Source organism: Conger conger, chromosome 13, assembly GCF_963514075.1.
Source record: "Conger conger chromosome 13, fConCon1.1, whole genome shotgun sequence".
Classification (NCBI taxonomy): Eukaryota; Metazoa; Chordata; class Actinopteri; order Anguilliformes; family Congridae; genus Conger; species Conger conger.
The window spans coordinates 15,033,349-15,061,231 of record NC_083772.1 but is presented as its reverse complement, the minus strand read 5'-3'; the positions used below and the strand labels follow the sequence as shown (position 1 = coordinate 15,061,231).

Below are 27,883 nucleotides of genomic sequence, written 5' to 3'. Positions count from 1 at the left end.
GCACTCATGCTGTAGGCTACGATAATATTTTGTCACAACTCTGTGATGTTCAATTAGTATATGAAACACCGTGTCATGGCTCCTAAGGAAGTACCGTAAATATTTTAGTTTTAGTGAAAATTATTCTCATCCAATATTATACCTTATTAAGAAGTATATACTGTGCAGTTTTCTTAGGCGATGGTGTCTTGGTTTTGGAAATTATTATTGTACTCAGTGTTGATGGTGAATTGTAGGGGAAAAAACTACTAGGAGTCCCAGCGGCATATTTAATATCAGCATCAACTAGTTATTGTTAATTGTCCCAAACAAGTTAGATCATGAGCTCCTCTACCAAGATGGCATCCGGGGAGCCGCTGTGCATGATGGGTATGACTCTGTCAGGTAAGCTCAAATAACAGACAGTCAGAGCCAAATAACAGGTGAATGATTGCCAAAATTATTGTATGACTGTAGCCTAGAAAATATCTGATAAATCTCGCAGGGAACGGATTTATAGCACCTGGATATTTAGATAATATTATTATTTTATTTGAATGGGAACATCTCTGCTGATCGCCTTCCTTCGTGTCATATGCAGGGAAATACTTTAAACTCCTCGGAATACGCATCAAGCATTACAAGGAGGTAAATATATTTGTTCCCAGGATGTCTGTATCGACTTTACTTTTAAGTGGGCAACATCGACTGCCGATTTGTGCCGTATTATATTTTAATCGATAGGTAACATTTTTATTTCTTATTATGTCAGTGTTTGTTATTGATTAATTCATCACTGCTAGCTTATAGTGTTATGCATTCCTTGCTATCGAAGTCATTCTAATTTAATTTATGTTTAATATTATTTCAATAAGCATGGCGTTCAGTCTCTTTGGTGGTAGCCTACTACGACTAAATCTTGCATTCTTATAAGTTGGTAGCCTAAGTGACAGGTTCGTTTTTGACATGTAGCCTACTTCTGCACCGACTCAAAACTAGAGTTGCCTACGTGGTAGGCTCTTATTCCAAATTTAATAGTACGGGGTGTGGAAAACCCTAAAGCCACACGCCCATGTGTATATTAATAGTGGAAGGCCTTCCCCGCACAAAAACTGCGACCCAGAGGAGTTGTTCTGGAAAGGGGCTGATGTACATTTATATAATATCTCCTTCGTCAAACCTTGTTTTACTTAACCATCAAGTTTGAGGTGTAGCCTACTTTATTTGTATACCGCTCTTATGATGCACAGTAAGTATATTTACACAGGACATTGTTTAATCTTTAGATGTTCAGTAGGCTTACATTATGCCCTTATCTGAAATAAAACCTGCATCTGGCTCCAGATAACATTCACCACACATTTATGTTTTGTATTTAGGATACACAATTTGAAATTGTGAAAACATGCTGCCATTGCAAAAAAAAATATTTAAAATCAGGATCCGCCATATTTTAATCAAACATAATTTTCTCTCCATTATACTCTTAGAAAGCATACATTTCCCAGTTGTGTACATTTATATGAATATATTTACTTATTATTTCCATGCATTCACAACCTTTAGCCAATGTAAAGTCATCATTTGTACATTTGTAACAGTATTCCTAGGCCAGTAAGTGTATGTGTAACATCACAAAGCACTAAAATTAATGTTATCTAGAGCCATAATGCAGATCATAGATTCCTACAGCTAGTATCCATATAAAGTGTTTTTTGCTGACCTGATCTTCGTGGGCCACACTGAATGCTATTTTTAGCGCTAGTTTACCCCTGATGACAATGATGATTATTTTCTTTATTTCTTTTTGAAATTATTATTATTGTTGTTGTTAATGTCATTGTTATGAATATATATATTTAAGAGTTTTAAAATGTATATATTGTATATATTGAGTTATCGACAGGAATATGATGCAATGATGCCAATTGAATGTGTCCTGTACGTATATTTGGACATAACCAAGAACAGACCAAGTCATTGGCTCTTGCAGTCAAATTTTTCATTCATTCTCTAAAGTAAAGTATGTAGTGCTGTTTATTAACAACACATCTATTAATTTGTTTCTCAGTACAAAATGATACATTTGCATTTGGTTGACTGCAAAACTACCCATTTTGTCAATATCCAGTACTTCATCTGTTTGTATAGCGCAATATGGATATTACTGAGGTATTACTTTTTACAGGCCCTTTTGTAGTTAGCTGCCAGTAAGTAGGAGGGCGTCTTCATCGCAAAGCTCATGTGACAAGTTCCACAAAAGGTTGACTTGCATTGGGTGATACTTTCTTTGGTCAACGACCACCACTATTGTGTGTGAGATAGAATTTCACTGGCCCCCCGGGCTTATGAAAGGTAATCAGTACTGCAGAGAAAACTGAAGGAAACTGCCATCTAGAGCAGGGGATGGAACGTTACATAACCTGGACCATATTAGCTTTTACAAACTAAACAGCCTTGAATGCGTATATATTTACTGTAGCATACATTCAGTTGCTGCACTGGCTAGTGGGTCATTGATGTGATATGATTCCTCTTCATTCTTGAGATCACATAGAATTCTTATTTTTGGGAAAACTGTCTCAAAAAATCAATGTGTTTTTGGTGCATATTACTGAGAATTGTGTATGTTGAGCTGGGATAGTCAACCGAAAGAATATTATGTTTCAAGGCAGGACTGAATCTGAATCACAGAACACAGAAAAGTATTATTATTCTAACATGCATCACCCTGCCTGTACATTACATGTATGGTGTGCTCACTGCATATTATTGATTGGGTATTGTCCGCTGCTTAGTTTAATCAACTGTAAGTCGCTTTTCATTTTAAAAAAAACATCAGATGAATAATATAATAGAAGAAGGTTGAAGGTTGGTTTGGCACAAGCCTGGTATCACATCAAGAGAAGTGTTCCTACTGAAGACCACCATGCCTGTTGCAGTTGTCCTTCTGCACTAGCAAGCATGTTTATCAGACCCTCATGTATGTAAATAGATATCTTTCAGTACTGATAGACACTGAGTACTAACCTTGCTTCTCCTTAGTTTTTCCTGCAAGTCTCCTAGGCCTGAATTTGTGTTCTACTAGTAAGATGAAGTCTAAATATGTATCTGTGACACATAATATCACACATATTACATATGACATATTTAGTGGGAAAAATTCATTTAGCCCAGCAGTGGGGTACCGCTACTGCCATCACTGCTGGTGGTTAAATATTTTGACCATTGAACTAAGAACCTAGTCTTAAAAATAAGGGTTGAAAAAAAGATACATTTGAAGTGAATATTCAGTCAATTGCATATCCTGTGACTACATGAATATTTACTGGTGTGACTAAATATAGGCACTTCAGAAAGGCAGCTTTTCAGGAATATCTCTGGGCTTATTTAGAATTCACTGTATTTAAGGTCTTCTGCTGGGACCTGTATGACCTTTGACCTCTGGTGCAATAGTGATCCCTATCCCTCACCCAGAGGGATGTGACCTGGTACTCGAAGGCTCGTTTTGCTTAATAGGAGTCATGCATACGTGCGCTCCAGAATGTCATTAAGGTGCACGTTTGTATGTAAAGTGAATGTAAAGTGCATTTTTCTGGATGACTGAACAAAGTCTATGTCCAACTGCTGCTTCTGTTAGTACTGTAAGAGTCCAGTGCTTACTTTCACTTGAGTCATACAATGGCCGCTTTCAGCATAATAACCATTTATGAAGTCAGATATTTTTAAATCAAAGCCACTTTGTATTGTAAACTGATCAATGTCTTAATAATACAACACCACTCTTCCATTCCATTCTATAACCCTGTGAAGTGAGAATGGAGGGGGCACCTTGAAGTACACAGACTCAGTTTCCCGTAGGATCCAAGTGCCCATATACAGTTTGGCGGCTGGCTGTGCTGGTTTGCTGGGAGCTGGTAGTAGGTGCCACAGGGTGTATTTTCCATGAATTAGCAATGGAAATGCCTCCCTTCATTTTTAGAGTTTCCCATACCCTGCAGAACACCTGAGCCCTGCATCAGTGACTAACCACATCGCATGTGGTATTGTAGCCACAGTAAGTAGTTGGCAGTTGGGAGTTGGGAGTTTTCCGGAAACTTTTCCTATCTCCAATTATTTTGGAATGACACTTATAGTCTTTAAAGACTTCTATTTCTGTGCACAATTGCTGTTGTTCTTTTTTTTTATGATCTAGAACAGTCCCCATGGCTGGACTTAAATCCAGTCACTACCTGAAAACTATAGTCTACTCTAGAGCTGTTGAGAAGATTGGATTAAGATTATTCTGAAGTTCGGCTGACGTTTGTGTTTGGGGAACTAGTGCAAGGAACAACCCGTTCTCATTTATTGTCCTTGAAAATGCAGACCACTGTCCCCTGGTGGTGAGAAGTGAAAGGTATTGCCTGTTCTGTTGATACTGGTTAATGTGCTACTTCACTATCTGGTTGATTCAATACATTACATTACATTACATTACATTATTGGCATTTGGCAGACGCTCTTATCCAGAGCGACGTACAACAAAGTGCATACCCATAACCAGGGATAAGTTCGCTGAAAGACCCTAGAGGTAAGTACAATTTCAACTTCAAAATACATTGTATTGGCTTGCTACCTGTTCTCTCTCTCTCAGTATCTTGAGGGAAATCACAGAAAAACATAATTTTGGCCAGGCATTGTCCCATTGTGTTTATTCATGTGTAGACATTGTCTTTCTCTGGAGCAATGGGATGTCTCCGTATAGCACTGTATAGCAGTGTGCTGCTTTGTGCAGTGTTTGCATCTTCGTGTTTTGCAATCATACAGAATGTAAATGGTTGGTGATTTGAAGCCCCAGTGTAGCCACAATAAGATCCACGCTGTTGGACCCTTAAGCGCACATTGCTCCAGTGGGGATTGTCCCCTGCGGTAACAATCACAGCCGGGCGCTTTGCATTGTGGGATTCCCACCTCCTCCCTGCTCCCTCAGGTGTGGATTACAGCCGTGCGCATTGCATTGTGGGATTCCCACCTCCTCCCTGCTCCCTCAGGTGTGGATTACAGCCGTGCGCATTGCATTGTGGGATTCCCACCTCCTCCCTGCTCCCTCAGGTGTGGATTACAGCCGTGCGCATTGCATTGTGGGATTCCCACCTCCTCCCTGCTCCCTCAGGTGTGGATCACAGCCATGCGCATTGCATTGTGGGATTCCCACCTCCTCCCTGCTCCCTCAGGTGTGGATCACAGCCATGCGCATTGCATTGTTGGATTCCCACCTCCTCCCTGCTCCCTCAGGTGTGGATCACAGCCATGCGCATTGCATTGTGGGATTCCCACCTCCTCCCTGCTCCCTCAGGTGTGGATCACAGCCATGCGCATTGCATTGTGGGATTCCCACCTCCTCCCTGCTCCCTCAGGTGTGGCTCACTGGTGGCGCCATGTTGTCGGGGGACGAGCTCCTGTCCAGCACGCGGCAGGTGATCGCAGGCCTGGAGGCCCTGCGGGGGGAGAACCACACCCTCCTGGACAGCCTGCAGGGGGTGCAGCCGAGTCAGCCATCTGAGGAGAGCGGCAGCCTGGAGCAGGAGAAGACCGGCATCATCCAGGAGTCCCTGGAGAGGATCGAGCTGGGCCTGGGGGAGGCACAGGTAAGGGGCAGCCTGTAGCCGAGTGGGCCTGGGACCTGGAAGGTTGGTGGTTCAAACCCCAGTGTAGCCTCAATAAAATCAGCGCAGCTGTTGAGCCCTTGAGCTAGACCCTTAACCCCACTTTGCTCCAGGGGGGATTGGCCCCTACTTAGTCTAACCAACTGTAAGTCGCTTTGGATAAAAGCATCAGCTAAATAACTATAATGTAATATATGCTACTGGGGTGGGTGGTTTTTCTGTGAAATTGTGGCTACAATGTTGTAGAAACGGAATGTGCTTAACCTATGTTTCTCCTGGATCCAGGCTCTGAAGCAAAAGCACTAACTGTTCCCTCGTTAACGAGTCTACCGAGAATTTAAAAAGCAGAAAGGGTAAACAGCTGGTGTACAAATAGCACAGCGCTGAACACTTTTACACCACCATGCAGGCTGAACAAAGTGACATCAGTGTACTATGGGAACTGTCCCTTAGGCCAGTCAAGTTCAACATACTACATTGTAAAAAAGCAATGGTCTCATAATGGAAACATTTAGCAGAGCAAGAGCCAGTAATGTGCAATAATGAGGAGAAGCTGTGATCTGTTTGTGTTCTTCTGAAGTGCCATCTTTTCATGTTCAACCAAGGAGTACTTAATCTGAAAATTTATACTTAATCTCCCCGCCTGACTTCCATTCTCAGCTGGTCACAACTGCTCACAGCTGTCAGTCTCTAGGAGGTCAGGTGTGACTGGGCAGCCTATAGCCTCGTGGCTAAGGAGCTTGACTGGGCCCTAGAAGGTTGGTGGTTTAAGCCCCAGTGCAGCCACAATACGATCAGTGCAGCTGTTGGGCCCTTGAGCAAGGCCCAACTCTAGTTGCTCCATGTGGCATTGTCCCCCTGTTCAGTCTAATCAACTGTAAGTCACAACTGCAACTGTTGCCCAAGTGGGTGCTACACATTTGTGGTGGTTGAAGTGAGTTTCCCCTCATCACTGTAAGCGCTTTGAGTGTCTGGAAACACGCTACATAGATCTATCTACCTGTCTACCTATCTACCTGTCTACTAAACTTCCAACCTACCTACCTATCTACCTATCTAGTGGCTGGTGCTCGTGTGCCCTCGCGTGTGACTGGCGGTAACGTGCCCATCCCCCCACCTCCTCCCCAGGTGATGATGGCCCTGTCGGCCCACCTGGGCTCCCTGGAGGCGGAGAAGCAGAGGCTGCGGGCGCAGGTGCGGCGGCTGTGCCAGGAGAACCAGTGGCTGCGGGACGAGCTGGCCGCCACACAGCTGCGGCTGCAGGAGCGAGAGCAGGAGCTGGTCACCCTGGAGGAGCAGAACCGCCACCTGCACTTCATGGGCACCATCCGCAAATACGACCAGGATGGGCCGCCGCTGGTACGGCTGCGCTAGCGCTGGCGCAGTGCTATGCCTCAGTCAGTCACAACCTTGTCTCTTAGGGTGGGGCGCCACCCCTGATCTAGGCCACTCTCAGAAATAAAGGTACCAAGGTACAAATGCTTGTTGCTAGCGCAGTGCTATGCCACAGTCAGTCACAACCTTGTCTCTTAGTGTGGGGCGACACCCTGATCTAGACCTCTCTCAGAAATAGGTACAAATGCTTGTAGCTAGTGCAGTGCTACACCTCAGTCAGTCAGGACCTTGTCTCTTCGTGTGGGGCGAAAACAAAAACTTCCACCCGAACCGGCCCTTTTCAAAGAAAATGGGACACCCCTGATCTAGACCACTCTCTAGATCAGGGTGCTTGTCGCTAGGGCAGTACCCTGTAGGTACATACAATTGCCCCCTAGACAGGAATATATAATTCATTTGTACCTTTTCTGCTTGGAAAATATACTGTACTGTACTGTAGGATACAGGATACATTTGGGAAATTTTACCCTTGGAGAACATATATGTATCTCCCCTGTCAATTTATTTATGATTGTGCAGTTACAGTATCCTCAATCCTGGCCCTGGAGACTTGATCCAAAGTCCGCTGCTTTTGGTTTTTCAGTCCCAAGAAACCAGTTAGCTGTGTAATTGGCTGCTTTAAATGATCAATTGCTGTGCTTCTCAAGTGTAATGACAGGAGTAATGGCTGGACCAGGAATGAGGACCACTGTTATCAGTCAATAAATGCAAATAGGCAAATGGTGTGTTGCCACTAATTCAGCAATTGACTTTAGGATGGTATACCTAGTGGCCCACTGTATATACCTATTTGCTGTTATTGACATAAGAGCTCATGAATGTCTATGTAGTGCTTATGACGCAGGTTAATCACTCTTATAAAGGACTAAAAAAAGTGTAATTGGAAAAAAATCCCTTGATGTCTGAAATCTCACACTAACATACAGTATACTGTCAGGTGGTCCACCTATGAGCACTAAAAACTACTGTGGTATATACAGTGGTCCTGACCGTACTGGGACTGCCTGTTAAAATGTCTGCTGCTGTCGGTGTGCCCCTCACACAGGATGACCAAGAAACCGCCACTGCCAAGGAGTCCCTGGATGACCTCTTTCCCGCTGACGAGGAGGAGCAGTCGCAGAGTAAGCCTGCTGCAAAGGAGAGAAGGCTTTTATCTGCTACGTCTCCAGTGGGGATCCGTCTCACATTCTGCTCGTTATGTCTTCTTTGCTCTATTTATGTCTCTATTCACTTACATTTATGCAACTTCAGTCTGCCTCGGTATCTCAGTCAGTATCTGTGCTTTGCTGTTTTATGGCCTCAGTGTATGACCAGGTCCGACCAGCGTATGACCCTAGGGTCTCTCAGGTCTCAGTGTTTCCCAGTCTCAGTGCCTCGAGGTATCATTTTTTTCTGGGTATCAGTGTTTCAGTGCCTCCATGGGTTTCTCTCCTCAGTCTCTCAGCAGCACAGCAGTGCGGCGGCAGCAGCCCAGCAGGGGGGGTACGAGATCCCGGCCCGCCTGCGAACGCTCCACAACCTGGTGATCCAGTACGCCTCCCAGGGCCGCTACGAGGTGGCCGTGCCCCTCTGCAAGCAGGCCCTGGAGGACCTGGAGAAGTCTTCAGGCCACAGCCACCCCGACGTAGCCACCATGCTCAACATCCTGGCCCTGGTCTACAGGTAGGCCCCATGTTCAATATTCTAGACCTATATTTACTTCAGTCCATGTTCCAGATTTGGGTAATCCTGCTTTGTTAAACAGGGCCCAGGCCTGTGCAGAGACTTGTCACTGCAGGGACACCTTCGCAAAGGACTGGCCTGTCATCAATATTTCAGTATGGGACTGAGTTGTGTTTGACACTTTTCTCCACATTTCTCCTGCTTCGCAGAGACCAGAACAAGTATAAAGAGGCCGCCAATTTGCTGAACGAGGCCCTGGCCATCCGGGAGCAGACCTTGGGAGTGGATCACCCCGCGGTGAGCAAGGCTTCCTTGACTGTTGCAGTAATAAAACACTGTCTGGGCTCCTGGGCAGTGTATCCAGCCAAAGAACCCGTCCTGTTCTGACCCTGTCCCGGCTGTGTCAGCGCATGCTGTGGTCAGCAGTCTTTCAGGGTGCTGTGTGATTGGCCGGGGAGGCAGGGTTTTAGGGTTTTATTCTCAGTAGCTGCTCCTCTGCGAGAGCAGGCCTGCTGCATTCCTCGCCACAGCTAAGCTGGTGCCTAGCAGAGAGGAAAATGTGCTGACACAGTGGGTTTGGATTATCATAACAGCTAATCATAATTTGTGTTTTAGCTGACGCTTTTATCCAAAGCAACATACAGTTGATTAGACTAAGCATGGGACAATCCACCCCCAGGAACAATGAGTCCCAGTTATGTACCTTAGCCACGAGGCTATTGGCTGTACCCCCTGGTTTTCAGCCTGTTTCTGAGATGTGTGTGTATGCGTGTGTGTGCAGGTGGCAGCCACTCTGAATAACCTGGCAGTGCTGTATGGCAAGAGGGGGAAGTATAAGGAGGCGGAGCCACTGTGCAAGCGGGCCCTGGAGATCAGAGAGAAGGTAGGGTGAGTCTGGTAACCTGGCAACCCACAGCACCACAGTCCTCAGGCTACTTTCTGAGCTGCCACAAAATATAAAGCTAAAAGCTGCTCATGAAGCGTCTTCCTCCAACCTGTGTATGTGCACACTCAGCTGCAGTGTGAAGAGAAGCAGTGTGTCTACACATCGGCAGTGGAGATTGCAGCATTAGTGTACCAGTTTATGTATATTTTAGGGAGAAATGGGAAATGGGAGAAGACACATTAAAAAGGTAGAGATGGCAGAGAAAAGTCAGCACAGATTTAAAGTGACATGAAGTGCAATGTGCAAAGAAGTACTCAAAGAAGTTGCCTATAACCCTGACGGGACTGAGAATTGAACTGTGTACTTGGAGCAAGGTGTACTAACAGACCTAGGCCTTGGTGTTTTGGGTTGAGATGGGCCTGTTTCTACCCCTGTTTCCGCTCCTCAGGTGCTGGGCACTGACCACCCAGACGTGGCCAAGCAGCTGAACAACCTGGCCCTGCTGTGCCAGAACCAGGGCAAGTACCAAGAGGTGGAGGAGTACTATGAGCGCGCCCTGCACATCTACCAGAGCCGGCTGGGCCCCGACGACGCCAATGTGGCCAAGACTAAGAACAACCTGGTGAGGGAGAGGGAGAGGGAGCGGGAGCTGAGGACTTTCGGAGGATTTTAAGGGAGGGAATGGGATTGGATAATTGTGGTCGCTGGAGTGGGTGTGGGAGAGTGAGGTTGGGAAGTGGGTAAATGGTAAATAGGTTGGCATTTATACAGCGCCTTTTCATTCACTCATTTATACACACACTCGCACACCAAACGGCGATTGGCTGCAATGTCAGGTACCAACCAGCTCGTCAGGAGCATTTGGGGCTTAGGTGTCTTGCTCAGGGACACTTTGACACAACCAGGGTGGGATCGAACCAGCAACCAATCCGATTGCCGGACGACTGCTCTTACCGCCTGAGCCAATGTGGCCCCCGGGTGTGGCAGAAGTTACAGGAGAAAAGCTTTGCAGAGCAGTGAAGATATTCTGCTGGCCTGTGTGTATATGGAAGTGTGCCAAAGTAGAAAAAACATACTCACGACATTTCAACTCTCAGTTCTTCATCAGAACAGGTGTGCCTGACCAGACGGTGGAAAAGTGTTTATAGTTCTATAAATGGGAGCATTGAAGAGTAGTGTGTAGGGTTTTCCTTCTTTTTACAGTTATACGGAAGTGAGCAGATTCACAGAAAAAATGTTTCCTATATTGGGCTCACCATACTTTGTTCCTCTCAAACTAAAAAGGACTGTGTGTGTTTGTGTTTGTGTGTGTGTGTGTGTGTGTGTATGTGTGCATGCACGTGTGCGTGTTTGCGTGTTTTCAGGCCTCATGTTACCTAAAACAGGGGAAGTACAGACAGGCTGAGGCCTTGTACAAGGAGATCCTCACACGAGCCCACGAGAAGGAGTTTGGGTCTGTGGAAGGTAAAACAATAAAAAAAACAACTTGGTTTCACTTGACACTAATTACTCAGCATGAACTGCGATGCCATTCAGATATGAACCCTTATTCCTGTAACTTTCCTGTTTTTCAGAGCCTCAGGGTAGCTTTGGCCCAGCTTCTGCCAGTATATTTACAGTGTCAAAGCGTGCACACAATTGAGGAATACAGAAACAGAACAACATCACATATCAGGGCTGGTCAGCCCTGGTCCAGAGGTCCACAGGGCACGTTACTCAGTGCTTAATGAATCAATTACAGCAGTGGATTACTCTTATCTCACCATCGATGGCTGATTTTAAGGCTGAAAACTGAAAACAGCACAGCCCTGTTGCTCTCTAGGCCAGGGCTGGCCGTCCCTGATCTATATCATAATGTACTTATCGCTCCATTTCTCTCTTCTGCCTCTCTCCCTGCGTCTCTCCCAGGGGACGGCCGTCCTGTCTGGATCCACACAGAAGGCAGTTCCCGGCAGGTGAATAGCGGGTTGCCAGACAGAGGACATTTGCACAGAAATGTCTTTCCCATTTCATGGCAGTGATGGATGATCTCACCCGGGCTGGGGAAGCTGTCCGTCTCCCCCTCCCTCTTCAGTCTGAGTCCTGGGCCTCTGTGTTCGTCCCTCGTCATTCACTCCTCTCTCCTCTCCTCTCCTCTCTTCACTCCTGTCCTCCACTCTTCTTGTTTGCTGTCTCTCTTTCACTTCCCTTTGTTTCTCTTGTTTATTTGCTCGTATTCATGGGTGCCACTCTCACTCAGAATGCATAAAACAATATACAACGACAGAAAATATGTATGCTACAAGGGTAGTGGGGGATCACTGAGTAGACATTCCTTAATTAATGTATTTCTTTAAATAAAGGATTTCAGTTATTTATTTTTAGAAAATAGTAATTAATGTGAATAAATAAATGACTTTATTTCTTTATTTTAATTAAAAATAACTATTTCGAAAAAAGTATATCACTGAAAAATGTCTACATTTGTATATTTATATTTATATATTTATATATTTATACTGGAAATACTTCAGAAATTTAATCTGAAAAAAGACCTGTGCCCAAACTCTTCGCCAAGCTCCTGAACACAGATCTAATCTCGCCTCAGTCTCAACCCTCAGTTCCTAACCCTGAGCCTAGCCTAATGTGAAGCCTAAAACATAATTCTAGCCTGAGGAGTTCTCTTAAATAACAGATTTGTCGATGGGAACTGATGCAAAACAACACAACTGATATATCATAAATTCAATAAAATAAATCCAAAATAATGTGTTTGAAATTATTATTTTGTAAAACGTATTTTCAATGAAAACAAATATATAAGGCTAAAATGCTACATTCCACCGGTGACATTTTTTTCACAAAATGAAATCGCAACCCTTTGTTTTCATCTTTCTCTCTTCATTCAATCCAATTTTCTTCATTGACATGGCAAAACATGACATTTTGTATTGCCAAAGCATACAATGTAAACAATATTTACATTTAACACTGAACATCAAAGAATAGAAACAAATGAAATGGGGATTGAGAAATGGAAAAAAAGATAAAGTACAAAACGAAATAAATATAAACGATAATGTAAACAATAATAACGATGCTGATGATAATAAATATAATCGTATAATAATACGTAAAACATGAATGAATACGGGTTGTGCATGTGTGTATTGTTCATCTCTCTCCGTAGGACGGGACGGATGGTCTGAAGCGCAGTGGCTCCTTCACCAAGCTCAGGGAGTCCATCAGGAGGAGCAGTGAGAAGCTGGTGAGGAAGCTGAAGGGGGTGGGGGTGCAGGACAGCGCCCCACGGAACCCAGGGTGAGAACGCAACAGGCCTTTAACTTCCCCAAACCTGACATCAGATCCATTTAGTACACACATTCACCCTGAGTGACTGCATGAGAACATGATTTACATGGCAATAGTACCCGGTTAACAGCACTACCAGACATACCTGTGTAATTTTAACATTGTGCAGGCGCAAGTTGACTATGCTTGCCTAGACCCATAAACAAATCATGCATACATACATATGAACAATGAAGCCATTGCTTCAGTGTTGAATTTAGTCCGGAGGCAGACAGAGTGAAGCTGGCTGGTTTGCTTCCATGTTGCTCATGTTTCCCCTCTCCCAATAGGATGAAGAGAGCTAATTCCCTTAATGTGCTGAATGTAGGAGTGAGAGAGAGCCAAGATGTGTCACAGGTAAGAAGGAAATCCCCTCATATGTGTAAAGCTTATTGTTGATGTTAAACATTAAGAAGCGTTTACTTTAATACCTGTCGTTCTGTCCTTCTCCCCTTTAGAAGGCCAGCACTCTCACAGAAACCCGGGGCCTGAGTTGCAGCACCCAAAATTTGGCCCGCCGGGGGTCCCTCAGTGGAGCTAGCTAGCGGTGCGTCCGTTCCTTCACCTCTGACATTTCACATTTGACCTTTTTACCTTCAACGCATTTGCACCAAGCTCCAGAAGTGCTGGGCCATCCCCCCCGTCCATCCATCTCAGTGGACTGGCCCCACCTCAGACTGACTCCAACACCTCTCACACACCAGCAGTGTAGAGCACTGATTTCCAGTGTGCACGTTACACACACACACACACACACACACACACTCCCTGTGTCTGTTAATACTGCTGTCAATCACCAAGAGAAAAACAGGGTCAGTCGCATGGTCTCCTCAGAAAAACCCAGAAGACATCGACACCATAAGAGTCCTACGTCAGACCAGTCGAAGTTTTGCTCTGTCTGTGAGTATGTAGGGTGTGTGCGGATCGTGTTGGTTTGTTTGTGAGATCAACTGGGTCTCTACAAGCTGATGTAGTGTACTAGAATGTAGAGCGCGGTTACAATCCATGAGGATTTTTGTAGAGAATGTTTTTATAGTCAGTTTTCAGAGCCAGAGCCGTTCAGGCTTTGAAAAGGTTTTGAAAAATGCTATTAATTGCTTTTAATATTTATTTTTAAACGTTTATATATTCCAAACACACTACATAACAATGTATAAAATGACCCCGAAATCAAAAAATTGCACTACCTTTTACTCCCTATGCTGAAGATGTATATAAAAAAAAATGTGGTTTGCAATTTTATCTTTTTGAAATAATTACAGAAGGGACAGCGCTTATCAACCGAAGGGCACCTCAGACAATGGCTGAACATTCCGTTTTGTTTCATGATGTAACCAAATGACACTTTTTGTCTCAAAGGAAAGTTACTTGCACAGTGGATAGACTGAAATTGTGGTAAACGTACCAAACTTATATACTCACCAATTCTTCATTTTAGGTCTTTGCAATTCACACAAAATGAAGGGGGAATATATTATCAAACCATAGGTTTTTTTGCTTTTTTTTTTTTTTTTTTGCTTTTTTACAAATAATTATATGAGCAATCAGAAATCTTGACTTGTGTCTTGTAATGGTTGGTTGACATTTATATCACGCCTTTATACAAAACACTGTACAACTGATGCTTCTCATTCACCCATTAATACACACACACACACGATTGGCTGTCATGCAAGGCACCAACCAGCTCGTCAGGAACATTTAGGGTTTAGGTTTCAGGTTTCTTGCTCAAGGACACTTCGATACACCCAGCAACGGGATCGAACCAACAACTCTCCGACTGCCAGACAACTGCTCTTACCACCTGAGCCAGTGTTGCCCCTTTACCTTTCATCTACTCTGCACTAGTGCAGTTTTAGCCTTAATCTTAAAGTCTAAAAGGCTAAATTTAAATCATGTTGTAATATTTTGGGTGCATAATTAGTTGGGTCCTTTACAGTTGTTGCATCCCGTTGATTCTGTCCAGCTTCGATGTCTCTCAAAGGCTTTCAAAGATTGTTGCTAATGTGGGATAATTCTTAAGGCATAATTCATGTTAGGCCTGAAAATAAATTTAGCCTGTTGGGGCTGGAGTTTTAGTTTTCCCTTGGAACTTGTGTGAATTATCCACTTTTCTCCCGGTAGCAGTTTGAATGTTACAGAAATAGCCTCAACGACGTGAGCGGAAATGCAACGCAGCCTTTGTTTTTGGGAATTCTATTACTGTTTATGTGTGAAACTGTCAAAAGGAAACAGGCTTAAATTGCACATGATTAACCAACTGGCTTCATGAACATTATTTTATGTTAGTTAATATTACAGGCATCTGTGATAGGCTCAGTGATAGAATGTACATTCTTACTGATAGCATTGCAAGCATTGATAGCATTGTGGGAAATGTCCTATAACTTATGGAATGTTTTTAACTTAATGTTTAAAAAATAATTGTAATAAACCTTACATGTTTTATTAAACATGTAAATTGTACAAAATAATTCTAAGGGACATTTTTAGGAGAGTGCATCAAAGACTGTCTTTACTTCATGTGAGTGTTCTTGTCATTAGTTCATGTTTTCTCTGACCATGACAGACTTTGCTGTTACTGTTTTGTTTTTATGTTTTTATGTATTATAGGAATAGGAATTAGAGTGACAATGTGTTTTTATTTTTTTTAACTGGTTTCAGGTTTCTGAATGACATTCCTCTCTGTAAAACAACAGTTACATTAGTTTGTGCCTCTGTGAAGAACATTTTGCAATATGATTTTCAGGTTGAGAATTGAGGCAGAACACATTTTCCTCTACTAAAGGTCAAGTTAGGGCAATTGGATTTGTGACAGAAAAGGGGTGGGAGGTCGGTTTGATAACGGCCATATGAATTTGTAGTGGAATATGTATGTTGTGTAATGTTAATTTGGCTGGCTGGTGTAAAGCTTGTCAGCATTGCACTACGGGCAGCAGAGTGGAGCTGCTTTTCCTAACCTCGCTACATCCATGTCACGCAAACTCTTGCGTATCCATTACATTAAATTATTAGCAGATGCTCTTATCCAGAGCGACGTACAGTTGATTAGACTAAGCAGGAGAGGGTTAAGGGCCTTGCTCAAGGGCCCAACGGCGGTGCGGATCTTATTGTGGCTACACTGGGGATCGAGCCACCGACCTTGTGTGTCCTAGTTATTTACCTTAACCACTATGCTTCAGGCCGCCCACCACCCATCCATCACCCATCTCACCTCTGTGGTGGTTTGGAATGTGATTTTCAATTCAGTATGGATATCTTATCTTTGTTGCCCTCCCTGAGGGTCTAGTTTTGCTAAAAAAAAACGAACAAAAACGTGTGTACAATTATCCTACATACAAAGATGTTCTGACATTTTCTGTCATATTCAATTGAGGGATTGGATTGGTGGAGCAGAAAAATGTGCAAGTCTCGATTGACTCCAATTCAGTGCTGTTACATGAGACTGCTGCTAACACAGAGGAAACTAAATGTTTTCTGTGACTGCTTTTGTCCAGTTAGCCACTGTACACACAAGACCTAGCTAGAGCTGTCACTGTCAACCCTAGATCACAAAAAACATTTGAGTGTGTTTTATATTTGTAATCAAATCATTGCAGGAATGTGAAATAAAATTAGAGACATTATTTTAAAAAATGTGCCTTTGTTTCTTTTGAAATAATTAAAATGAATGGTATGCTATGCTTAAAGTATGCCATTGCAAAACATTATGTATTGCAAAAGCAAAGAAGGATTGAATACTGGTCCATCTTTTTCCAGTTAACGTTGGGAGCAGACCAATAGCACACTGTACACTTTAGTACAGAACAATAAAAATTTTAATGTTTATTCATACATCGGTCAGGAATTATACACAATACAACTAATTGAAGTGTGTATATGTACACTGGAATTGCAGTTGCAGTTGTGAGTCAGCAGGAGGCGCTGTGACAAGGCCTGTAGGTGGGGACGGAGGGCCCCTCACACCTGGTGGGCCATCTGCGCGATCTTCTGGAGCATTTCCTCTGACTGCAGCTGGTTCAGGGTGAGCAGAGAGAGCCCCAGCTGGTCCTCCTGCAGAAACAAAGCACTGAGTGCTCTTTCTCACAGATGAGCTCTTAGTACAGGGGTGCATCCCAGTACGCAAAAATATTTATCCTCCTTTCCTCCTCCTACTGGGCAGGGTTTAAGAGGGGCGGGTGGAGGAGAGAATGCAGGGTTTAGGAGAGGGGCGGGTGGAGGAGAGAGTTGCAGGGTTTAGGAGGGGCGGGTGGAGGAGAGAATGCAGGGTTTAGGAGAGGGGCGGGTGGAGGAGAGAATGCATGGGTTAGAGGGGCGGGTGGGGGAGAGAATGCAGGGTTTAGGAGAGGGGCGGGTGGAGGAGAGAGTGGCAGGGTTTAGGAAGGGCGGGTGGGGGTGAGAGTAGCAGGGTTTAGGAAGGGCGGGTGGGGGTGAGAGTAGCAGGGTTTAGGAGGGACGGGTGGAGGAGAGGGGTGGGTGGGGGAGAGAGTGGCAGGGTTTAGGAGAGGGGCGGGTGGGGGAGAGAGGGGTGGGTGGGGGAGAGAGTGGCAGGGTTTAGGAGAGGGGCGGGTGGGGGAGAGAGTGGCAGGGTTTAGGAAGGGCGGGTGGGGGTGAGAGTAGCAGGGTTTAGGAGGGGTGGGTGGGGGTGAGAGTAGCAGGGTTTAGGAGGGGTGGGTGGAGGAGAGAGTGGCAGGGTTTAGGAAGGGCGGGTGGGGGAGAGAGTGGCAGGGTTTAGGAGGGGTGGGTGGAGGAGAGAGTGGCAGGGTTTAGGAGGGGCGGGTGGAGGAGAGAGTGGCAGGGTTTAGGAGGGGCGGGTGGAGGAGAGTGGCAGGGTTTAGGAGAGGGGCGGGTGGGGGAGAGTGTGGCAGGGTTAGGAGAGGGGCGGGTGGGGGACGGGGTACTGACCCTCCTGAAGGGCTGGGCCATCTGCCGGAGGAAGTGCTTGGACAGCTGCACGGCCTCGTCGATGGTCAGGTTCAGGCTGCCGTCGCTGATGTGCTCCTGGATCCAGCGCGGGAGCTTCCCCCTCTTATCCGCGCGGGCGTATCGCTGGGGGAGGGGCGGGGAGAGGCGGACGCGTCACACCACAACGCCAGTTCAGCTGGCTCATAACCCCTCCTTCCAGAGCACAGCTGAGGTGAGAATCCCTCCACCGCCGTTATGCGCAATCCACCGTCTGTGCGAGTCCCCAGTGTGGGGCAAATGAAGCTGGGGACCCTCAACCTAACTGACCTCCGATCAGCTCTTTTTAACTGATCTTTGCTCAGCTCCTATTGAAATAACTGATCTCTGATCAGCTCGTATTGTTAGTGGCTGATGTGAGATCAGTACAGAGCAGGCTGCTGGAGCTGAAGTGCTACAGCTCCTGGGGCTCACCTTGTCGGCGAAGATCATCAGGCCGTAGTCGGTCTTCCCCCGGATGGCCCGGCCCACACACTGTGCCGCGTGCCGCATGGCGTCGAACGTCAGGAAGTCGTTCTCACGGATCTGGAACTGGTCCCGCAGGTACTCCAGCCGGGCCTGGCAGGCGGAGCGCAGAGAGATTACCCAGAATGATCCCCAACGTTGTGTTATTGTAAGAAAATGATTTACTGGATGTGAACCTTACTGTGTCAGATATGAGAAGTCTGTGTGGGGTATGTCCCTGACTGTGAGAAACTCGTTGGGATATGCCCTTTACTTAGGGTGGGTGGGTGGGCGGATGGATGGATGGATGGATGGATGTCCTCTTTTTCCCTGGGCTGCCTCATAACTCAGCCCCTTTTTGCGTGTGAATTATTGGAAGACAGATTTACAGATTTTCCCGTATTTTAGGGTCTCACTGCATTGTGTACACGATCCTTAAGGGAATCGGATCACCCTATGCTTACTGCAAGAAAACTGTTACATATGGCCATTGTTATGAGAACATTCACGCAGTGTCTTACAATGGGCAATCTCAGTATTTGGCCAGCTGAAGTTGTCACGATAAGAAAGAATCCAGAGTTGAGATTACTGATCAATGAGGCCAGACAGGAAGCAGGAAGCTGGGAGAACACCGCTACAGGAAATGCAGAGGCGTCTCCTGCAGGGGCCACTGACCTTGAGAATGCGGCTCTGTGTGTAGACATAGGGCACTCCGAACATGATCACTGCACGCCCATAGTGGTGCACTGACAGAGAAATGCTCTTTATTAGTATTATTATTATTAATACCGATAGATAATACCAAGGTTACCATTACAATTACATTCTTTCCAGTATTTACAGTATCACTGTATGAAACTTCACCATGATGGTCACTGCTTTAGCAATACTGTCATATCTGAGCAGTCAGGCTGCTTGAGTGAATTACCAGTGGCCAGTTATGTTAACTCACCAAAGTCAATCCCTTCTGACACTTTCCCCCTGGCCACCGAGAGAAGGATGGCCCCACGGCCATTCTCACAAGCCTAGAGAAACCATGGGAGAGGGAGGGAGAGAAAGAAAGAGGAGACAGAGAGACGGGGGGGGGACCTTTAACACAAAGTTAATTTAAAAATTCCACACCATTAGGTTTCTCTCACCAGACACATCAAAACTGATTAGACCAGTCTAGTGTCCGAACTATAAGACTAGTCTGAACTAGCTTTATGCAACTGGCCCCAGGTGCTGAAAAAACACAGAGACGGTGACCCAGACTGACCTCCTGGTACTTCTCCAGGGCCATACTGGTCTCTGCAGCGTCGGGCGTCTCGATGAAGATGAGCTTGTTCCTCTGAACGTTCTCCAGGATCCCCTGTGACCGATAGGCCGAGATCGAGACCAAAGACAGAGGGCTCAGAATACAGGGGGCTCAGAAAAGAGGGAAAACGCCCAATAACCAGGAGGTGTCTTTTACCACAAGGGTGTGGACACCAGAAGAACTTAACAGTAATCACCATCAAACTAAGTTAAGCAGTAAAAGTCTTTACTGGACTGTTTATGCAGCAAAATATGTTCTTGAGGGTTAAGCTCAATTCATTGACGGAAAAATCCCACCACAATAAATGTACAGAATTTTCATTAATTGACTGAATTGAAATAGAACTGACCCCAAAACAAGTGTTCTTAGAGCCAACTATTATAATAAATTCAGTATATTTCAAAGTTTTCAAATTCAGGCAGAAAATTCACAACCTGTCTGTTTCCCTAGCTGTGGCACAGTCTCTCTACGAGTGGTATAGTCTGTCTCTGTCAGCGTTGTGTGTACACACCTGTTCGTACCAGGAGGCCACTATATTCTCCATGTACAGGTAGCTGGTGAAGAACGCCACAATGCCGTCGGGCACGATGGCCGAGAGTTCCAGGAGCAGGTTGCCATAGTTACGTATGACGGCTGAAACGCAAAGCACAGCACTGAATGCTTCTCAACATTTTAGCTCTTGCTGGGTAACATGGCTGGATAACTGCACAGCGGTTGCTGATAGAACTCTCACAGGAAATTTCTCATTTGAAGAAGAAAATAAACGGTATATCATGTGGATCTAAAAGGATTCATACTGTAGCTGGCACTCACCGAAATCCTCCCGTGTCTCAAACTTGGAGCTTATCGCCACCTGGTCATTCCCTCGGCCCACGATCTGAGGGAAGAGGCTACATTACAGCCACTGCAGACGTACAGGCGTGTGAGAACAACCATCACATTACATGACATTGCTTGTGCTTTTGCATTAACATGATGCCTTTGAGTGACACCTGTGGGGCGGGGCCAGGGCGTTTCATTGGCTACTCACAAGGGGACACAAGCAGGTGCGTGCCAGAGTCATGGTGAAGGACGCCATGGTAACCGGCCGGAAGTCGAGGATTCGGGGATAGATGTCCAGAGGTGAAAGTGTCTGTAGAGAGAGGCGTGGTTATGTGACACCAAACCCACATACTAAAAGAGCATAACATAACAAAAAGCACCTTGGCTGGGCCTGGTTATGGAACCAGCCAACTACCGTCACAACTGACAATTGTCCGATTAGTGTTTTGCTTGTATGAGCAAAAGGAAAGCCAGGCCAGATGGAGCAGGATTTGAGAGAGAGTGTGTAATCAGTGATTAGCAGAAGCACACAGTTGTGAGATAATCTGTACTGGGGTGGGGGAGAGTGAGATTACCCCGGAGGTGATGACAACAGATTGGAAGCGTTGAAACACAGGCTTGATGGCAATGGAAGGGTCCATACAGCTGGAGAACAGGAAAGAGGGAGAGAGAAAGAGGGGTAGATTAAGTCAGTTTACCAATTAATACTGGAAAAAATGATGGATGGGTCATTGCATCTGGACAACATACAGTGCTGTACGCCACATTATATTCAGAATTTTACACAGCTGCCCTCAAAGTGCTGGACTGTGACTACAGACTGCAGCTGGACTGCACCTGTCCCACCTGAAGTGCAGCACAGGGTTAGCGATGGTTGGGGTCTTATCCTCAAAAGGCTCTATGATGATGGTAAAACCTATGAAACAAGACAGGAAACAAAAGAAACTTGCTTACAAGCACAACCGCGTTCATGGGTTGAATTGGGAACTTTTACCCATAGTTAGACGATAAGATTGATACCAATTTCATCCCTATGTGCCCTGTACAAACATCTATGCCAGCTGTGCCAGCACTATGAAAGGCTACACATGGAAGCAATGTTAGTTTTGCAAAGTTAAGGGACAAAATACAAGCGTTTGAGGGTGCCAGGTATGCTCCTCACTGACTGTAAACTTGCATACTCGGCAATTCCAAACTCAGGCTTCGAGTGGCGTTACACAGCTACCGAGCACTGCGTCCAGTGGTTGGATACGTGGTCACCTGCATAGCGTACCTGTGCTGTACGTGCTGACCAAAGTGGCGAAGTTTGATATGAGAGTGATGGCGGAGAAATCTGTGATGTCAGCGATCTCAAGGGTCCGTAGCAGCGAGCGCAGCCTCTCAGCACAAAATCTACGTAGGCACAGGAAGAGGAAGTACCAGACAGGGACAGCGGGTCAGTGCATCGTTACACTCTAGGAGCAGCTCAAATGTCCGCTGTGGCATGCAAATAATATCAAAGGTTCAGCCAAAGGCGATTATCTCTTGGCATCTTTCCGACACAATGAACTAAGGAAGGATAACTAGTGAAAAAGCAGTCTGTAATTATGTAAAAAAGTTTAACTCATACCTGACCTGATCAGGAGAAAGGGGAACTGGGCAGCTCTGTGGGGTTAGGGCTATGGTGAGGGAGGCAGGTTCTTACCGGAGGGGCTTGCGGTCGATGCACACCTTCTCAAAGATGTCTTTGAGGAACTGGGGGGCGCTCTCCTGCACCACGTGCTGAATCCGCAGCCGGGACTTCAGGTACTCCAGGAAGCGCTTCATGAAGCCCACAAAGTGCTCTGCTGTTCGGATGCTGCCGGGGACGGCCTCTGCAGAGCCACGGTGGGAGGGAAGGTATTATTATTACTATTAACATTATTATTATTATTAGTAATGGCAGTAGTAGTAGTAGTAGTTGTAGTAGTAGTATTATTATTAATATACAGTTTCCTATATTGTTTTGTGACTGGTAAAGGAGACTTACCTTGCAAAATTTCATCAGGTAAGACAGGATTGGACAGGTAGACATCAGTTTCCCGGGCGACGTTGGCTTCCTTCAGGCCTTCCACCAATCGCCTGTATTCCTCTTTCAGTTTAGCAGCATCAGTCTCCTTTATTCTGAGGATGAAGAAGATGATGATGAAGGTAGGATCTCAACAGAGAGGCTGAGAAAGTAGCTCCACTGATACGCGCTACATCTACATTTAAGAATTCAGCAAATGACTTCATCCAGGATGACTTATGAAAGTACATAAAAAAGGTTTGGCCCCTCAGTTACACTGCCTGTTTTAGGAAGGATTCTCCTATGGAAGCCAGCAGTTGTAGAAGTCCCCCATCTTGTAACGGGGTCCTTACTTCTGAATGGTGTTCTGCAGGGTCTCCATGTTGGCCTGGCTGCGGTCCAAGGTCCTCCTGGTGATGTTCACACTCATGGAGTCGATGCACACGTTGTCTGAGGGGAAGACCATTAGCACCATCATCAGTACTGAGGGGTGTCAACCAGCACTGCTAGGCCATGAAACGCACACAAGGAGGGGGGCGAGGGAGAAGGCAGGGAACGTGTCTCTCACCGATGTTGTGCGCCTCATCAAAAACCACCACAGATGTTTTGGCCAGCTCTTTGGAGACCACGTCTGCAATTTTGGGGTCCAGAAGATAGTGGTAACTGTAGACTACAACGTTAGCGTGGAGTATCTGGGCAGAAAGGACAGTACAGGGAGAGGGTCAAGGGTGTTTACCAGCACCGGTGACCCTACACTTTGTATTGGGGCACTGAAAGGAAAAAAAATTATACCAGCTTAAAGAACCCTGCATTTGGCAAGGGCACTTCTGTTATAAAACATTTTTTAAAGCATAATTCTATAGGTGCTGAGTCTTTACCGAATGCCGTGCCAAGAAGTACGGACACACGCCTTTCCTCCTGCCAAAAGCTTTCAGGTCATCCAGGTTGTAGATCCCGGGGGGGATAGGAACCTGCCTCCCAACGGAGTCAAACTCCTGATGGGGGGAGAGAGGAAGCAACGATTACCCAGGAGACAGAGGACGCAGGAGAAGGATAGCGAGGTGGATACCAGGCTTAAGGGTGGACAGGCAAGGAAAGGATAAGTGATAACACAGTCGTCTGGAAAAAGGACAGAGAACAAGACCTGAGCAAGACCTGTCAGGATAGACGGTAGCCAAAAAAAAGCTACATTGCTAATTAAAGGCCAAAGTTGTTGGCTTGAAAAAAACAGGACCTAAACACAAGCTAGATCATCATCATGCCTTTTCACATCATGCAACACCTTCTTTTGTGTCTTCGCTCTTTCTTCCAAACCCTTCCACCCCTTTCACCAACCCCCTCCTCCCACACCCCGTTTTACCTCATACCAGCGGCAGGTGGGCACGCTGGGGTTGATCTGGTGCTGGGCGCGGACATACGAGGCCGTCAGGCAGTGACATTTCCCATCCACCTCCTTACCCAAGCGCAGGGAGCTCACCTGGGCACAGTACATGGGCAACATGGGCTCAGGAGGGTGTCAAAGTGTCCCTGACCTCACCTGAGTGTGTGTGTGTGTGTATGTGTGTGTGTATGTGTGTGTGTGTGTGTGTGTGTGTGTGTGTGTGTGTGTGTGTGTGTGTGTGTGTGTGTGTGTGTGTGGGCGCGTGCACGCGCGAATGAGAGGCATGAATTGTAAAGCGTATTTTGATAAAAGTATATAAATGCAGACCATTTATGATTTGCCATTTACCAACAGACCTGCTCAGACCTGGCAGCATGGGCTTACAGCGATGGCAGCCCACAGACCACATGCAATGGAGTCTCCGGTCTTAATCTCAAGAACAATGTGCTCTACTGTGCTTAAACCGGCACTTCAATGGACGTCCAATAAAGATTAAATAATTAAAATAGTTAAAACCTTTTCTGCCGGGTCTCAGGAGGACATGGCTCTCCATGTATGGTCAGCAAAGCACAGGCCAGTTGGTTCAGTCATGTGCCCCACAGTTCAAAATAAAACCCTTCGTCTGATGGTCCAGCCTGTGCTCACTGAACTCAGAGACAATCCCGTGTGTACAGTGTCCAGGCAGGGAGGGCTTCAGTCTGCAGGATACTCTCTGCCTCAACAAGCAACTCCAACTCCAACTCCAATTAAAAGGGGGGGGGGCAGGCAGGCTTACCTCAGGATGGATACACAGGTTCTTCCGAGAAGAGAGGGCCAGGGCCAGGAAGTTATTCTTCTCTCCCGTCTCCTTTGCATAGAACTCCATCAGCTTCCTCAGCTCCTCCACAACCTGAGAGGGGCCAAAGCACAGTTATGTAGAGCACCGGACCAAGATATAAATCCATATAGTAAAGGCATCCATTACTACTTGTATGGTGTGCTCTATGTTTTACCATTACATTACGGCATTTAGCAAATGCTCTTTACCTAGAGCAGTTTACACAACTTTCACATTTTTACAGCGTATTAATTTATAATACTAATGCCTGTGTTTATAGTCCTTAAATTTAGGTTTCAAAATATGCAGCTGACAGGCCAGCACTCTGTACCAAAACATTGCAAAGCTGTACAATAATTCAAGCTCATTGGTTGAAATTTTATTCTAATTGCCACAGCCAATGGTGTTTCAACGTCAGCGCGTTCACAAAGAAGGGGTGGGATAAACAGTGTTGTGGTTTGAGCGTGTTTGTTGCTGCAGTTCCTCTCTTGACCGTTAGAAGTCTGAAATTACCTATTGTACCTTTAAGTACTCCACTCAAGGGTTCAACAGCAGTGTCCTACCTGGGAATCAAACCTGAAACCTTTTGTTTACGAGCCCAGTTCCCGAACCCAACTCAAACAGCACAGACTTGGTCTGGATCCTCTGACAGCACTGAGGGATGTATGCGAGGGTGAAAGCAGGCAGTACTGTGATGTGCGGGAGAGCACGGCCTCATTCACCTTCTCTATCTCAGGCACAGTTCGAGAGCAGTAGATCAGCTTGGTCACCTCCAGTGGATACTCCTGTGAACAGACCATTGTAAGTCCCTTTTGATCAGTTCCTAAACGCACACGCAGAGTGACACACCCAAGACATCCCTTACACACATTTTCTATATAAATAAAAACATCACACATTGAGCTGGGAAGCGTCTTATCAGCACAGAATAGCAGCAGGCCCTAAGCATTAAAGGGATAGCTGACTTTCTGGGGGTTTTGTGTTATTATAGACACTTATAGAAGTTTCACACAACCAGCTGGCTTCATAGGGGCTGGTATGGAGAGTATTTCCCTACTTTGGACCACAAACAGCCCAATGGCCCAATAGCAGCCACTGTAAAGCCGGCAGGTCTCCAGAAACTTCAGTAAATATACATAAACATCCTTCTCTGCAGCAAAGCTTTGTCCTATCTTTTGTGCACTTTTTTTTTTACTGTTCCTCAAAACACTGTGTCATTGAGCGGTGATTCAATCACAAAGACGGCTAAGGTTGCCAAGACTCACCCGCTGGTAGGCAACGATCAGAGAAAGAAGAGATATGGTTTTCCCTGTTCCTGAGGGCATTTCCAGGACCCCATGTCCCTTTATCACATGATTTAGGAGGAAGCAGAAAAGGGTCAGACACAGAGATGACAAGTCATTATTGTGGCGTTGTACACATATCATAGTATCAACATAACAAAGTGTGCCAAAATGTACTTCAGACTGAAATGTTGAAATATTAACTGTACTTCAATCTGCAAAATCAATTTTGCGAGCTAGTTTCATCTGCCCAAACTGGAAGTGCTTTCCTTATACAAAAGCATGTTTGTAGACCTTGGGCACCTCCAGACCTCCATGCTATACCTTCGCATCCAGAGTCCTCTTCAGCTCCAACATGTAGGAGTACTGCTCAGGGTAGATGTAGTCATAGGGGAAGTAGACCAGCAGCCCTTCAATATTCAACCTGTGTGAAAAAATCCAAAAAGTATTTGGCGAAATAAATCATAAATGTTATCCGCAATGACATAGTGTCAATTGCTACCTTGCATAATGGTTCTTGTTTTCAGAAATCTGGTAGTTGCTACTGCGCATCTAGTTACTGAGATGCATTGTGCGACTACATGCTAAGTGGGAAATATTGTGATTAGCTGCTTTAGCATAATCTTTGCAGCGAAAAGAAAAAATGGTTCCCTGCTAGTAAACATAAACTAACTGACTACCCTGACACCTAGGGACATAAAATACGTTAACGAATTGAACTTTCATAATTCTGCTAAATCGCTGTCATCACTATGCACACAAGTTAGCTAGCTAACATCAGACAGAGCGCAAGCCACATACTTCATTGCTGGTGGTGATGATGCCCTCGCGCTCACTCTTTTCTTTAGGCGTATTGTTTGCTATTGTAATTGATGAAACAATCGCAAACTGGCAATGCGGAGAATAAAAGAAAATACAAACATGAGCTAAACTTCGCTGTTCTGGTTCTCTGTGTCCATTCCCATGTCTTGTCCAATACACATTGCAAAACCTAATTTCATACGTTCCCAACTCCTGTTCCCCCCGATTGGTTGTTGAATATTCTCCGGTGAGATAGTTGCCTCTGAGTGGGTAGTTTACATGTCAGTTACGCGGTATCAGCGGAAGTACAGAACCCTTTGTTCCGGGTAAGTTTTGTACTTAACCACTGAATCAGGATCAGTTTCTTCACGTCCGAATCTGAATTCTACATTGTGATGTAAAATGCATACTATTCCAGGATCAGCATAATATTGTAGATTTATCGAGAGTGTGTCTGTTTGAAATTGAAGCATAGACCTAAATAGTCAAACTTCGAAATGGCTTGACAATCGCATGTAGAATTCTATAACGGGATTGAAAGTTAAGTAACCTACAAAAGTGAGCCCGATATAGAATTGATAACCCGAACATGATTTAATCTGCATCTGGTTATTCAGAAAATACATCTATAAATTATTATGTATAATCCCAACGTTTCTTAAAATATGCATTAACATAGTGACGGAGCAACGTAAAGAAATAGACATTTTGACTCAAGTCCAGTTCAGGACACCAGAATGGGGGAGTGCATGTGTTCCCTGCTGAAAAAAACAGCTCAAGCTAGGTTTTGAAACATCTGGTAGCTGGTATCTGAAGCTGGTCATAGCTGGATTTTACACCAAGGTTTATTGGTGTAAATTCAGGTGTTCGCTAGTGGGAAGTGAATGGAAGATTGTCGTTGTCAGTTCCTGACTACTAATAATTGTAAATATAATTTGTATAGATACCGCACAGGCAAGTGCAAGTCCCATGATTCTGCTCTGATTTTAAGAGCGAGTTTCTGTGTTTTCCTGTGGCATTGCACGACTCACGTTTGTCTAAAAAATGTTCAGTGTCTTGATAATCTTTCAGAGATTATGCGTTTTCAAGATTCAAGAGCTTTATTTGCACTACAGTACAATTAAATTATTGGTTTGTAGTTCTTTCAAATCGC

The 27,883-nt window shown here is 45.2% G+C and overlaps 2 protein-coding genes across 3 annotated transcripts; one reads left to right on the top strand and one right to left on the bottom strand.

Moving 5' to 3' along the window:
- Window positions 1-510: 510 nt before the first annotated feature.
- On the top strand, window positions 511-16,509 carry klc3 (kinesin light chain 3). Its single transcript, XM_061216810.1, has 13 exons — window positions 511-627; window positions 5,376-5,606; window positions 6,753-6,983; window positions 8,065-8,140; window positions 8,456-8,681; window positions 8,891-8,978; window positions 9,463-9,564; window positions 10,016-10,189; window positions 10,932-11,031; window positions 11,476-11,522; window positions 12,737-12,867; window positions 13,188-13,254; window positions 13,356-16,509. The coding sequence occupies exons 2-13, from the start codon at window positions 5,397-5,399 to the stop codon at window positions 13,440-13,442; spliced, it is 1,539 nt and encodes a 512-aa protein (XP_061072794.1). The 5' UTR covers window positions 511-627; window positions 5,376-5,396; the 3' UTR covers window positions 13,443-16,509.
- Window positions 16,510-16,692: 183 nt separating this feature from the next.
- ercc2 (excision repair cross-complementation group 2) lies at window positions 16,693-26,942 on the bottom strand. 2 transcript variants are annotated; one of them, XM_061217463.1, is made up of 23 exons: window positions 26,731-26,942; window positions 26,254-26,353; window positions 25,912-25,989; window positions 25,369-25,431; window positions 24,605-24,718; window positions 23,809-23,925; window positions 23,327-23,443; window positions 23,017-23,140; window positions 22,802-22,898; window positions 22,431-22,564; window positions 22,107-22,275; window positions 21,696-21,814; window positions 21,269-21,338; window positions 20,998-21,067; window positions 20,631-20,732; window positions 20,414-20,477; window positions 20,112-20,233; window positions 19,562-19,654; window positions 19,256-19,328; window positions 18,979-19,049; window positions 18,274-18,417; window positions 17,803-17,946; window positions 16,693-16,950 (listed from the first exon to the last, which is right to left on the bottom strand). In XM_061217463.1, exons 1-23 carry the CDS (start codon window positions 26,733-26,735, stop codon window positions 16,858-16,860), a joined length of 2,283 nt encoding a protein of 760 aa, XP_061073447.1. In that variant the 5' UTR covers window positions 26,736-26,942; the 3' UTR covers window positions 16,693-16,857. The 2 variants fall into 2 exon arrangements, with proteins under 2 accessions (XP_061073447.1, XP_061073448.1); XM_061217464.1 differs by lacking the exons at window positions 25,369-25,431; window positions 25,912-25,989; window positions 26,254-26,353; window positions 26,731-26,942 and adding an exon at window positions 25,210-25,340.
- Between the last annotated feature and the right edge of the window lie 941 nt (window positions 26,943-27,883).